Here is a 13135-nt window from a genome sequence, read left to right as displayed (position 1 = left end):
AGCGAGCGAGATAGATAGATTGAGAGAGAGAGAGAGAGATAGAGAGAGTCGTGTGCAGGAAGAGCGCTGACGGGTCGAGACAGATTACATCATCGCCCTGTGACCTCTCACAATGGTAGGACCCACAATGCACTGCTCTCAGCTCCCAGCCCCACCCTGCCTGGCACCAAGAGCGCACACACACACACACACACACATACATACATACATACATACACACAATCAATGCATTCATCAAAAGTCACTCACACGAGAGTGGATGACGTGGCGTGGGATCACACATTTTCTACACAAACACACACCTTACAATTGTTCCTGTGCACAATTGTGAGTGTTTGGGTGTGTGTGTGTGTGTGTGTGTGGGGGCCTTTAAAAAGACGCTACAGTAAGTCAGTCCAGATGGCTGGACAAGATTAAACGCCATCTGCCAGAGAGCACGCGCACACAGGAAGTTGTGACATGACGTATGGAATTAGAAAAAGGAGTGGTCTAATAATGAAAGGCATTATAATTTTAGCTGAGGCCTATTTGTCGCTATCTCTCCAAGGGAGTCATGAATAATGAATCTATCCTTTGCCAAATTGTCAGGAGGGAAATGAGATGTGGCGTTAGTTAGTTCAATGACAGCTGTCCACGGAGCTTGAAGGTGGCGGCTTCAACTACAGTGACTTTTTTTATGATGTTCTCACAGTAATATGTGTTATCGTTAGGATTTTATCCACACCAACATCGATATTCCTTATTGACGCTGGTTTCATCGGTACTGTTATCGGTACTATGTGTACAGTGGGTATTATTCAGACCCCTTTAAATGTTTCCCTCTTTGTTTCATTGCAGCCATTTGCTAAAATCAAAAAAGTTCATTTTATGTCCCATTAATGTACCGTATTTTCCGCACTATAAGGCGCACTGGATTATAAGGCGCACCTTCAATGAGTGGCCTATTTTAAAACGTTGTTCATATATAAGGCGCACCGCATTATAAGGCGCATAGAATAGACGCTACAGTAGAGGCTGGGGTTACGTTATGCATCCATTAGATGGAGCTGCGCTAAAGGGAATGTCAACAAAACAAATAGTGATTGTTCTGACACTTCTACTTGCTGCTCTCTGTTCAACAACCCACTGTTCCAGTTTGTCCTCCAACTGTAGCCATCTTGCTTTGTTCCCTCGGAAACTCTGTTTAGTCTTCTTTACTCATGTTGCTTCCTCCACTTCCGCACCATTGATTAGTTAATGTTAAATTCTCTCGCTGCTGCTCTATTCCCGTGTTCTACTGCATGACTGATCGCCTTGAGTTTAAACGCTGCGTCGTAAGCGTGTCTCTTAATAGGAGCCATTTTTGGGTCTGTACATAAAGTTTAGGTCTTAATTTTCCCCCGTAGAAGAAGAAGCGCTTCTTCTTCTACGGTAAGCAGCCGTAGAAGGGGGAAAATGAAGTTGGCGTAGTTACCGAAGTTGCGAGACCTGTTGTGGCTCAATATTGGTCCATATATAAGGCGCACCGGATTATAAGGCGCACTGTCAGCTTTTGAGGAAATTGGAGGTTTTTAGGTGCGCCTTATAGTGCGGGAAATACGGTACACTCAGCACCCCATCTGGACAGAAAAAAAAACTGAAATTTAGAATTTTTGGCAAATTTATGAACAAAAAACCCCTAATAAAATCACATGTACATAAGTATTCAGACACTCTGTGCAATACTTTGTTAATGCGCCTTTGGCAGCAATTACTGTATTTTTTGGAGTATAAGTCACTACGGAGTATAAGTCGCACAGGCCGATAATGCATAATAAAGAAGGAAAAAAACATATACAAGTCGCATTTTTTGGGGAAATGTATTTGATAAAAGCCAACACCAAGAATAGACATTTGAAAGGCAATTTAAAATAAATAAAGAATAGTGAACAACAGGCTGAATAAGTGTACGTTATATGAGGCATAAATAACCAACTGAGAACGTGCCTGGTATGTTAACGTAACATATTATGGTAAGAGTCATTCAAATAACTATAACATATAGAACATGCTATACGTTTACCAAACAATCTGTCACTCCTAATCGCTAAATCCCATGAAATCTTATACGTCTAGTCTCTTACGTGAATGAGATAAATAATATTGTTTGACATTTTACGGTAATGTGTTAATAATTACACACATAAGTCGCTCCTGAGTATAAGTCGCCCCCCCGGCCAAACTATGGACAAAACTGCGACTTATAGTCCGAAAAATACGGTACAGCCTCAAGTCAAGCTTGGAACACCTATCTTTGGACAGTTTCACTCAGTCCTCTTTGCTAATTCCTCATCACATTGGATGGGAAGCGATGGTTTTCACCCAGGATGTCTCTGTACATCGCTGCATTCATCTTTCCCTCTATACTGACTCAACTCCCAATTCGTGCCACTGTAAACCATCCCCACAGCATGATGCTGCCACCACTATGCTTCACTGTAGGGATGGTAAATAAATAAATGATAAATGGGTTATACTTGTATAGCGCTTTTCTACCTTCAAGGTACTCAAAGCGCTTTGACACTACTTCCACATTTACCCATTCACACACACATTCACACACTGATGGAGGGAGCTGCCATGCAAGGCGCTACCAGCACCCATCAGGAGCAAGGGTGAAGTGTCTTGCTCAGGACACAACGGACATGACGAGGTTGGTACTAGGTGGGGCTTGAACCAGGGACCCTCGGGTTGCGCACGGCCACTTTCCCACTGCGCCACGCCTGGTTTCCTTCAAACATGATGCCTGGCACTCTCGCCAAAGACTTCAATCTTTGTCTCAACACACCAGAAAATTTAGTTTTAGGTGCATTTTAGCAAACTTTTTTTTAAATAAATGGCTTCCGTCTGGCTACTCTACCTTACAGGCCTGATTGGTGGTTTGCTGCAGAGATGGTTGTCCTTCTGGACGGTTCTCCTCTCTCCACAGAGGAATGCTGTAGATCTGACAGAATGACCATCGGGTTCTTGGTCACCTCCTGACTAGACTAAGATGACAAACTAGGTCCTCCATCGGAATATGTCCCAGTACTGCATTCCCCTTCGCTGTAATAAAAAGGTCCCGTCCCCTCTGGCATATTTTTCCGAAAACGTCCGGTCTTATCACAGTTAAAAACTTACCAAGGTGGAATTTCCTCTTTGCCGATAAAATCCTTGAAGCGGCAGCTTTTCCGAGCAGCCTCGCCGTGCTACATCGGTGCTGTGAATGACGGCTCCTCTTATTAAACTTTTCCAAACACCCTTGGCTCACCTGGACAATACTTTTTTCGTGCTGATTACAGCATGGTCACTTTTGGACATCAAGTCGCCATATAAATCTCTCAACGGATAGCCTCAGAAAGGCTGTCGCCGGCTAGCTGCTTCTCATTTATCTGCACTGGCAACTAGGGATGTCCCGATCCAGGTTTTTGCACTTCCAATCCGATACCGATATTGTTTTTACACTTCCGATCCGATACCGATACTGACCGATACTGGCCTATCCGAGCATGTATTCATGTTTAAAGTTATTTAGCCTACTTAGTTGTCAGAATCATGTTGAAAAGGGTTTTAGTACTCTTGATAACAACTAGCCAGCTGAATTAGGGGAGTTTGAATAATACACAATGGTTGGTAACAAGAAACTGACCTGTTTATTCAAGGATAAACACAAAATAGACAAAATTATACATGACAAACAGAAATGGCATCATTGAACTAGGGCTGGGCGATATGGCCTTTTTTTAATATTGCGATATTTTAAGGCCATATTGCGATACACGATATATATCTCGATATTTTGCCTTAGCCTTGAATGAACACTTGATGCATATAATCACAGCAGTATGATGATTCTATGTGTCTACATTAAAACATTCTTCTTCATACTGCATTAATATATGCTACTTTTAAACTTTCATGCAGAGAAGGAAATCACAACTAAAAAAAAAAAATCAAAAATTTTTTCATACGGTGTTGATCTGGAAATGTTTGCCTCGGCATTTTGATGGTGTGGGCGTGTGGCACCGAATAGAGATAAGCGTCTCGACAGACGTTACAATATTTGAACAATGATGACGAAAACTGTTTTCTCTGTCGTGTCCGTGTGTCGAAAATTCTTATGCGCTTATTTTTTTATTTGATTTTGTGCGTGGCATAGATTTGCCGTGCGCAGAGGACGCGTGAGCAGTGCGCAATTGCACAGGCGCGCACCTTAGAGGGAAGGTTGCTCGCACGGCTGCGCTAGCATCACAGCTAACGTTAGCCATGCTGCTACCTCTCTGCTCCGCGAGGGCGTATACGTATGTGACGTATGACGTGACAGTATGTGACGTGTGTAAGAAGGTGCGCTTGTCTGTCTGTGAGAGGGAGACACAGGAAAGAGTGAGAAGAGCCTGACGTGTAATGCCAGCAGCTAAAAGCAACTGGTGAGAATCCACAGACCTGTGGATGTGTTGAAGGTGTGCTGGAAAATGCGGAACAGAAATTAGGGCGCAGCAGAAAAGTGGAATGTATTATTTAAATCGGTGCGTTGGAAAACACGGACCGGAGTTTTTTTTTTAAAACTGGATCTGGATTGGCATTTTCCCATGCCTTGCCGATACGCATTTTTTTGCAAATATCGGATCGGGACATCCCTACTGGCAACAGCTACACTTGCACTTTCTTTGCGTCCTTGCAAAGAAATGTAACTAATTCGGCAAAGTCAGCAACCATATAAACATCCTTTTCTCCACATCTTTTGCTCCACTAACCACGTTAAACCCTGATTCCGATCTAACAAAGGTCTTAACTCATTCTCCTTCTATGCCACATCAATATGGAATGCACTCCCAACAGGTGTAAAAGAAAGGGCATCTCTATCCTCCTTCAAAACCGCATCCCGGATTGTAAATAATGTAAATAATTCAATGTATATACTCTGATGATTATCTTGTGTGATGACTGTATTATGATGATAGTATATATCTGTATCATGAATCAATTTAAGTGCACCCCGACTTAAACAAGTTGAAAAACTTATTCGGGTGTTGCCATTTAGTGGTCAATTGTACGGAATATGTACTGTACTGTGCAATCTACTAATAAAAGTTTCAATCAATCAATCAATCAAATCAATCAATCTGAAAATGGTTGCAATTGTGGACTTGTTCTTTCATTTTTGCGAGCAAATCCGTCTACTCCTCGCAAGAATGCAAACAGGATTTGACGTGGGGGGCATACCTCTTCAAAGCGCCGTGTACAAGAAGCGATGTCATCAAAATGGTAGTCAAACTAAACGACTGAACGAATGAAGCGATGGCACACCGAGGCTTATTTGGCTGGATCGAAACGTTCAAAAAGAACACGAAGAGAGGCGTTCGTAAATCGAGGTCCCACCGTGTATGTAAAAAGTGAATAAAGTACACAATAGCGATTCTTGAAGACACACGCAGCTCATTAGCATTAAAGCTACGGACACACCAAGCGTGTTCCCAGTCGGACGTACTAAAAACACTTTTAAACCGTTGCAGCTTCAAAACTAGAATACACTTCCAATATATATCCTGCACCACTGACAAATACTATGATATGGCAATGATGTAAGATGGCACCTTTCAGGAACAATTAGAGTAGTTTCTGTGACCTCATGTTCTATTACTATGTCACACACACACACCCATACACACACACACACACACACACACACACACTATGGTAGTGGCAGATTACAGCATATGGCAGTCAGTCTCTCAAGAGAGCAGCGATGCTACTAATGTTGTCTGGGAACCATTTTCTGTCTCACGGGGGCATCAGTTTGTGTGTGTGTGTGTGTGTGTGTGTGTGTGTGTGTGTGTGTACAGGCTACAGAGTGTAAGAAACATTCAAATTACAAGAGTGAACTTTGTCTTAAAAGTCACTTTGGACACAACGGGTCAGAACTTCAGGTCAGTTTGCCTCATTATCGCAGTTTAACCTGGCTAAACACACACACACACACACACACACACACACACACACACACACACACACACACACACACACACACACACACACACACACACACACACACACACACACACACACACACACACAGTACCATTTGCACATAGCCTATTGCCTGTGGGTGCAGAGGTACGTGTGTGTATGTGCGTGCGTGTGCGTGTGTGTGTGTAGAGGACTCTGGAGAGCGAAATAATGACTACTCAGCTCTTCTCAGACAGACGATCCATAAGCCATCTCCTCTACATTTAAAAATCGATGCACGCAGCTGCTGCCAACACACACACACACACACACACACACACACACAACAACTGGAAATAACCTTTTTTGATGCACTCAAGTGTAGACACTAGGCTTTAGACCAGATTGGGCGCCACATCAACAGGTCACGTGACCACATGAGAGGCGTTGGAAACCAAAGTGTACACACGTATGTTGTGATCATCAACAAATCCTCCGCGCACGCACGCACTCACACACACACACATGGCATGTTAAAAAGATATCATGAGTTGATGATAACAAGTTGACGTTTTGAGGGCTTGTTTATGTTTTGGGATGAGTCACGGCGCCGATCGTCAGCTGCAGCGAGTTTTCACTCTCACAACGCCAATTATCCCGCCTCGGAGTGGGCGTCAGCCTACTGGCGGGATGTCAGTCAAATCTCGCAGGCAAACACACACACGTAGAATGGGGGAACTTACAGCGCAGGGCAGCATGGCGTCGTCCTCGCCCACGGAGTCTTCGAGGTCGTTATGAGCATCCTGTAAGCACAGAGAGGTCAAAGGTTAACACGGCGGCGGGCTTCTTGCGTCAGGTTGCACGTCTTAGGGGGAGGAAATATTTTGGCTCTGCGAAAAACAGATCCCGTTTTAGTCAACACAAGTGGGCGCGCTTTCGTTTTCACTTTCCCTCTCATGGTCTCCCCCCTGCTGCTCCCTGCAGGAGAGTCAGACCCCCTGAAGGCGCCAGACGGTCACAGTGGGAAATGTGTCCGCAGGGCCACCGAAGCGAAGAAGAAGAAGGGCAGACAGGAAGTAGTGCTGCATAAGACATCTTGGCCGCCTGACGCCTTCCCTGCTGGAACAGCAGCTGTGATAGCGACACTGATAGCGGTCTCCTACTACTTGCTAAAAGCAGGCAGGAATTACTTGTGTCATTTACAGTACTTCACAAAAGGGAGTCCACCTCCAAGCACTGAAACATGGATATACTTAAGAGTAGTCAGTGTACAGCTTGTATCGCTTGGGCACTTCACGATTGAATTAGATTCCGATTTTCATGGTGACTGTTCGATTCAGAATCCATTCTCGCATTTGATTTATAAATGATAATATCCAAAGACATGCACCTGGGGATAGGTTGATTGGCAACACTAAATGGTCCCTAGTGTGTGGATGTGAGTGTGAATGTTGTCTGTCTATCTGTGTTGGCCCTGCGATGAGGTGGCGACTTGTCCAGGGTGTACCCCGCCTTCCGCCCGATTGTAGCTGAGATAGGCTCCAGCGCCCCCCGCGACCCCAAAAAGGGAATAAGCGGTAGCAAATGGATGGATGGATGGATGATAATATACATGCAGCGTGGGCCTAAAAAACATCATTTATTTATTTTTATATTTTTTAAATTGTAATTACAAAAATCTAATATTGTTAAATCAATTTTAGCAATAGAAAATAGAGCACCTCCAATCCAATCCCAACTCAACAATACTTGGGATAGACATTTACAAAGTTTTTGAGAAGACATTCCGTTCATTCTATTTCCAATTCTGAAACTCAAATCAAAAAACTAAATTAGGGCCATTAGCTGAATGTATTAAGCTGTGCCTTGGTGTATCAGCAAATTCAGAAGATGCTAGAAGTCATTCCCAAAAGATGCCACAATTGATTGAAGAGATAGGCAGAGCTGTAGGCACCCAGACTGGCAATTTCATTTTTTATTTATTTTTGTCCAGCTTCTCAGGAAAATCATATAATTAATGTAGATGCCCATATCGGCTGTTCAGATTTACTTTACAAAAGAGTAGTGTCGGATACTTCTCTTGTCGCCTTATTTGTATTTGACTTTATTAAATGTATTTATAATATCATTTGGTGCAGCCGGGTCGGAGCAGGAGGGGATAGAAAGAGGAAAAAAAGGAAGACAGAGGGGGAGAACTGGCAATTTCTAAACTAAATCACAAACTGGATAACATCCTGGAGAAGTTGTCTGCTCTACAAGGCGAAATTGTGATCAATTTGAAGACCAGAAATGGATAATTCAATTGAAACGTTTGAATTTGTTTTAGCTCGCTCAAACGCAAACATTCCAATTTGGATTTCGAGGTGGTTGCTACGAGATTCCCCTGTAGGATAGCGCAGCGAAAAAGCTCTAAAGTCCTTCCCTGTCTTTCATGGACATACGCCTGTTGTTTGTTCACTTCGATTAAACTGACGGACTGTATTATTGCAAAAACACTCGAGAGGCAAGCAACTCTTTAGACTTACATACACACACGCGAATCCATGGGAAAAAACACAGCACACACTCGATACCCCACCACCCACATCCCAATCTCTTCGAGTTCGCATATCGTGATATGTGTTTATATGTGCTTATTAAGGATTTAACAATATGAACATTTTATATCATGCCGGTTATTGTCACCAAAATGATTGTTGAATGTGCTTAAAAAGAACTCCTACACACTTATAGCCAAGTTTTATTTTAAAAATGAAATACAATAAATATATATCCACCCAATATACTTCCTTGGCAGAAGAAATATGTTATGTAATAATATTGTTCTGGCTATTTAAGAGTCGTATTATCTTTATGGGATTTGTTATATACCAAACCCAAAAGCAGTGAAGTTGGCATGCTGTGTAAATGGTAAATAAAAACAGAATACAATGATGTATTATATATATCATTGTATTCAATTGAATAGACTGCAAAGACTAGATACTCAACGTTGGAATGGGTAAACTTTGTTATTTAAAAAAAAAATTAGCTCATTTGGAATTTGATGCCTGCAACATGTTTCAAAAAAGCTGGCATAAGTGGCAAAAAAGACCGAGAAAGTTGAGGAATGCTCATCAAACACTTATTTGGAACATCCCACAGGTGAACAGGCTAATTGGGAACAGGTGGGTGCCATGATTGGGTATAAAAGCAGCTTCCATGAAATGCTCAGTCGTTCACAAACAAGGATAAGGCGAGGGTCCCCACTTTGCCAACAAATGGGTGCGCAAATTGTCGAACAGTTTAAGAACAACATTTCTCAACCAGCTATTGCAAAGAATTGAGGGATTTCACCATCTACGGTCTGTAATAACATCAAAAGGTTCAGAGAATCTGGAGAAATCGCCGAAAACCGACATTGAATGCACGTGACCTTCGATCCCTCAGTCGGTACTGCATCAAAAAGCGACATCGGTGTGTAAAAGATATCACCACATGGGCTCAGGAACACTTCAGAAAACCACTGTCAGTAACTAAAGTTGGTCGCTACATCTGTAAGTGCAAGTTAAAACTCCATCCATCCATCCATTTTCTACCGCTTGTCCCTTTTGGGGTTGCAGGGGGTGCTGGAGCCTATCTCAGCTGCATTCAGGCGGAAGGCAGTGTACACCCTGGACAAGTCGCCACCTCATCACAGGGCCAACACAGATAGACAGACAACATTCACACTCTAGGGACCATTTAGTGTTGCCAATCAACCTATCCCCAGGTGCATGTCTTTGGAGGTGGGAGGAAGCCGGAGGAAGCCGGAGTACATGCAAACTCCACACAGAAAGATCCCGAGCCCGGGATTGAACCCAGGACTACTCAGGACCTTCGTATTGTGAGGCACATGCACTAACTCCTGTTCCGCCGTGCTGCCCGCAAGTTAAAACTCTACTATGCAAAGCCAAATCCATTTATCAACAACACCCAGAAATGCTTCGCTGGGCCCGAGCTCATCTAAGATGGACTGATGCAAAGTGGAAAAGTGTTCTGTGGTCTGACGAGTCCACATTTCAAATAGTTTTTGGAAACTGTGGACGTTGTGTCCTTCGGATTAAAGAGGAAAAAGAACCATCCGGACTGTTATGGGCGCAGATTTGAAAAGCCAGCATCTGTGATGGTATGGGGTAAGGCTGCAACAACTAATCGATTAAAATCGATTATTAAAATAGTTGGCGATTAATTTAGTCATCGATTTGTTGGATCTATGCTATGCGCATGATAAACCTTTATTTATAAACTGCAACATTTACAAACAGCTGAGAAACAATAATCAAAATAAGTATAGTGCCAGTATGCTGTTTTTTTTCAATGAAATACTGGAAAGGATAGAAATGTAGTTAGTCTTTTTTATCTGATTATTAATCAATTAATCGAAGTAATAATTGACAGATTAATCGATTATCAAATTAGTTGTTAGTTGGAGCCCTAATATGGGGGTGTATCAGTGCCCAAGGCATGGGCACACTTCAATTGAATATAAGTTGAAAAGGATTTGCAAATCATTGTATTCTTATTTTATTTACCATTCACACAGCGTGCCAACTTCACTGCTTTTTTGTTTTTAACGCTTGCAGTGTGTTGGTCTGGTTTGACGACCCCTCGCTGCTATTGTTAGCACCAGTGATGACATCACACGTCCACGCTGCTTGGGACTTGACGGGGAGGAATCTCGACCGTTGAGTGTGAGAGAGAGTGTGTGTGTGTGTGTGTGTGTGTGTGTGTGTGTGTGTGGATGGGCGCAACTGCAACTTGCTACAACATGACACGAAATTCCAGGAATGACAGCGCGTTCGATGCCGAGCCTCACCAATGTATAAAAACGAGTATTGGGAACAATTCTTGACACAAGCTGATATCTATAGGAATGATACTTCTGTCTGTCTGCCACACACACACACACACACACACACACACACACACACACACACACACACACACACACACACACACACACACACACACACACACACACACACACACACACGCACACACGCACACACACTCACACACACTCACAATGTCCTCATTCAGGTGTAACCACGGAACATTCCTTTTCTGATGCAACGTTCCCTCCCAGAAACAGGAACTGACTCTTTTAGTGTGCCTGCTGACTGATCTCGTCTTTATTCCACATCACTCTCCCCTTATGCGACAGCCGCCATCTCACACACATACACACTCTTTAGAGGTGCGTTCAAAGGTCACGTTCATCGCCAGCAGGACATGACAGCGAGGCGGTGTGTGTGCGAAAAGCAACGGGCAAGTACGAGCTCGTCGAGCACGTGACTCGCTACCTTTTCATTTTTTTGCGACCGGAGCCACTGGTGAATCGGGGCGGGTTACGCGCGGGCCTGATGCGTTTTTACACGCCTCGCGACGCTACGGCGACACCGCACGCAGGAAGTGGTCACGCACGCAGGAAGAGGACTTATGCAAGAAGCGCCTTCCTGAATCACCCGGACGAACGCCTACGGTTCGTTATCAAGATTCAAAACCTTGAAGAACTGGAACACACACACACACACACACACACACATACATACACACACACACACTTATTTGACTTTGACTCACTTTGTGAAGCAATCCCACACTTTTCTCCAACTGCGCGTTCATCTTTTTGTTTTTTGCATAACACCAAGAATAGGATGAAGTTCTGCTTTCACTGACATTAAAGGGGAACATTATCACAATTTCAGAAGGGTTAAAACCATTAAAAATCAGTTCCCAGTGGCTTATTATATTTTTCGAAGTTTTTTTCAAAATTTTACCCATCACGCAATATCCCTAAAAAAAAGCTTCAAAGTGCCTGATTTTAACCATCGTTATATACACCCATCCATTTTCCTGTGACGTCACATAGTGAAGCCAACACAAACAAACATGGCGCATAGAACAGCAAGCTATAGTGACATTAGCTCGGATTCAGACTCGGATTTCAGCGGCTTAAGCGATTCAACAGATTACGCATGTATTGAAACGGATGGTTGTAGTGTGGAGGCAGGTAGCGAAAACGAAATTAAAGAAGAAACTGAAGCTATTGAGCCATATCGGTTTGAACCGTATGCAAGCGAAACCGAGGAAAACGACACGACAGCCAGCGACACGGGAGAAAGCGAGGACGAATTCGGCGATCGCCTTCTAACCAACGATTGGTATGTGTTTGTTTGGCATTAAAGGAAACTAACAACTATGAACTAGGTTTACAGCATATGAAATACATTTGGCAACAACATGCACTTTGAGAGTGAAGACAGCCCAATTTTCATCAATTAATATATTCTGGAGACATACCCTCATCCGCGCTCTTTTCCTGAAAGCTGATCTGTCCAGTTTTGGAGTTGATGTCAGCAGGCCAGGGAAGCTAGGGTCGATATTCTTCTCTTGATCATCTTCGGTGGCATAAGGGACGGTGTGAGCCAAGACATCCAGGGGGTTTAGCTCGCTCGTCTGCGGGAACAAACTGCCGCCATTGCTTTGCCGTGCTACCGAGGCCCTTTGTCCCTGAATTGCTCACACACTCCGGCAGATTCAATGGGGGTCTGGCGGCAGATTTCTTTGACTTTATCGTTGGAAATGCATCTGCTTTGAGTGTCGCAGGATATCCACACATTCTGGCCATCTCTGTCGTAGCATAGCTTTCGTCGGTAAAGTGTGCGGAACAAACGTCCAATTTCTTGCCACTTTCGCATCATTGGGCCACTGGTGCAACTTGAATCCGTCCCTGTTCGTGTTGTTACACCCTCCGACAACACACCGACGAGGCATGATGTCTCCAAGGTACGGAAAACAGTCGAAAAAACGGAAAATAACAGAGCTGATTTGACTCGGTGTTTGAGAAAATGGCGGATTGCTTCCCGATGTGACGCCACGTTGTGACGTCATCGCTCCGAGAACGAATATTAGAAAGGCGTTTAATTCGCCAAAATTCACCCATTTAGAGTTCGGAAATCGGTTAAAAAAATATATGGTCTTTTTTCTGCAACATCAAGGTACCGTATTTTCCGCACTATTAGCCGCACCTAAAAACCACAAATTTACTCAAAAGCTGACAGTGCGGCTTATAACCCGGTGCGCTTTATATATGGATTAATATTAAGATTCATTTTCATAAAGTTTCGGTCTCGCAACTACGGTAAACAGCCGCCATCTTTTTTCCCCG

General features: G+C 43.5%; 1 protein-coding gene across 1 annotated transcript in view; it reads right to left on the bottom strand.

The window, feature by feature from the left end:
• Positions 1-13135, bottom strand: part of rps6ka3b (ribosomal protein S6 kinase, polypeptide 3b) — an 85121-nt gene that overhangs the window by 62212 nt on the left and 9774 nt on the right. The window contains exon 2 of the mRNA XM_061964970.1: positions 6687-6746. Coding sequence (XP_061820954.1) covers positions 6687-6746 — 60 coding nt within the window. The remainder of the gene's footprint in view (positions 1-6686; positions 6747-13135) is intronic.

Source organism: Nerophis lumbriciformis, linkage group LG07 (genome assembly GCF_033978685.3).
Source record: "Nerophis lumbriciformis linkage group LG07, RoL_Nlum_v2.1, whole genome shotgun sequence".
NCBI classification, from domain to species: domain Eukaryota; kingdom Metazoa; phylum Chordata; class Actinopteri; order Syngnathiformes; family Syngnathidae; genus Nerophis; species Nerophis lumbriciformis.
The sequence above is the reverse complement of the archived record's forward strand: the minus strand, read 5'-3'. Positions and strand labels throughout refer to the sequence as shown.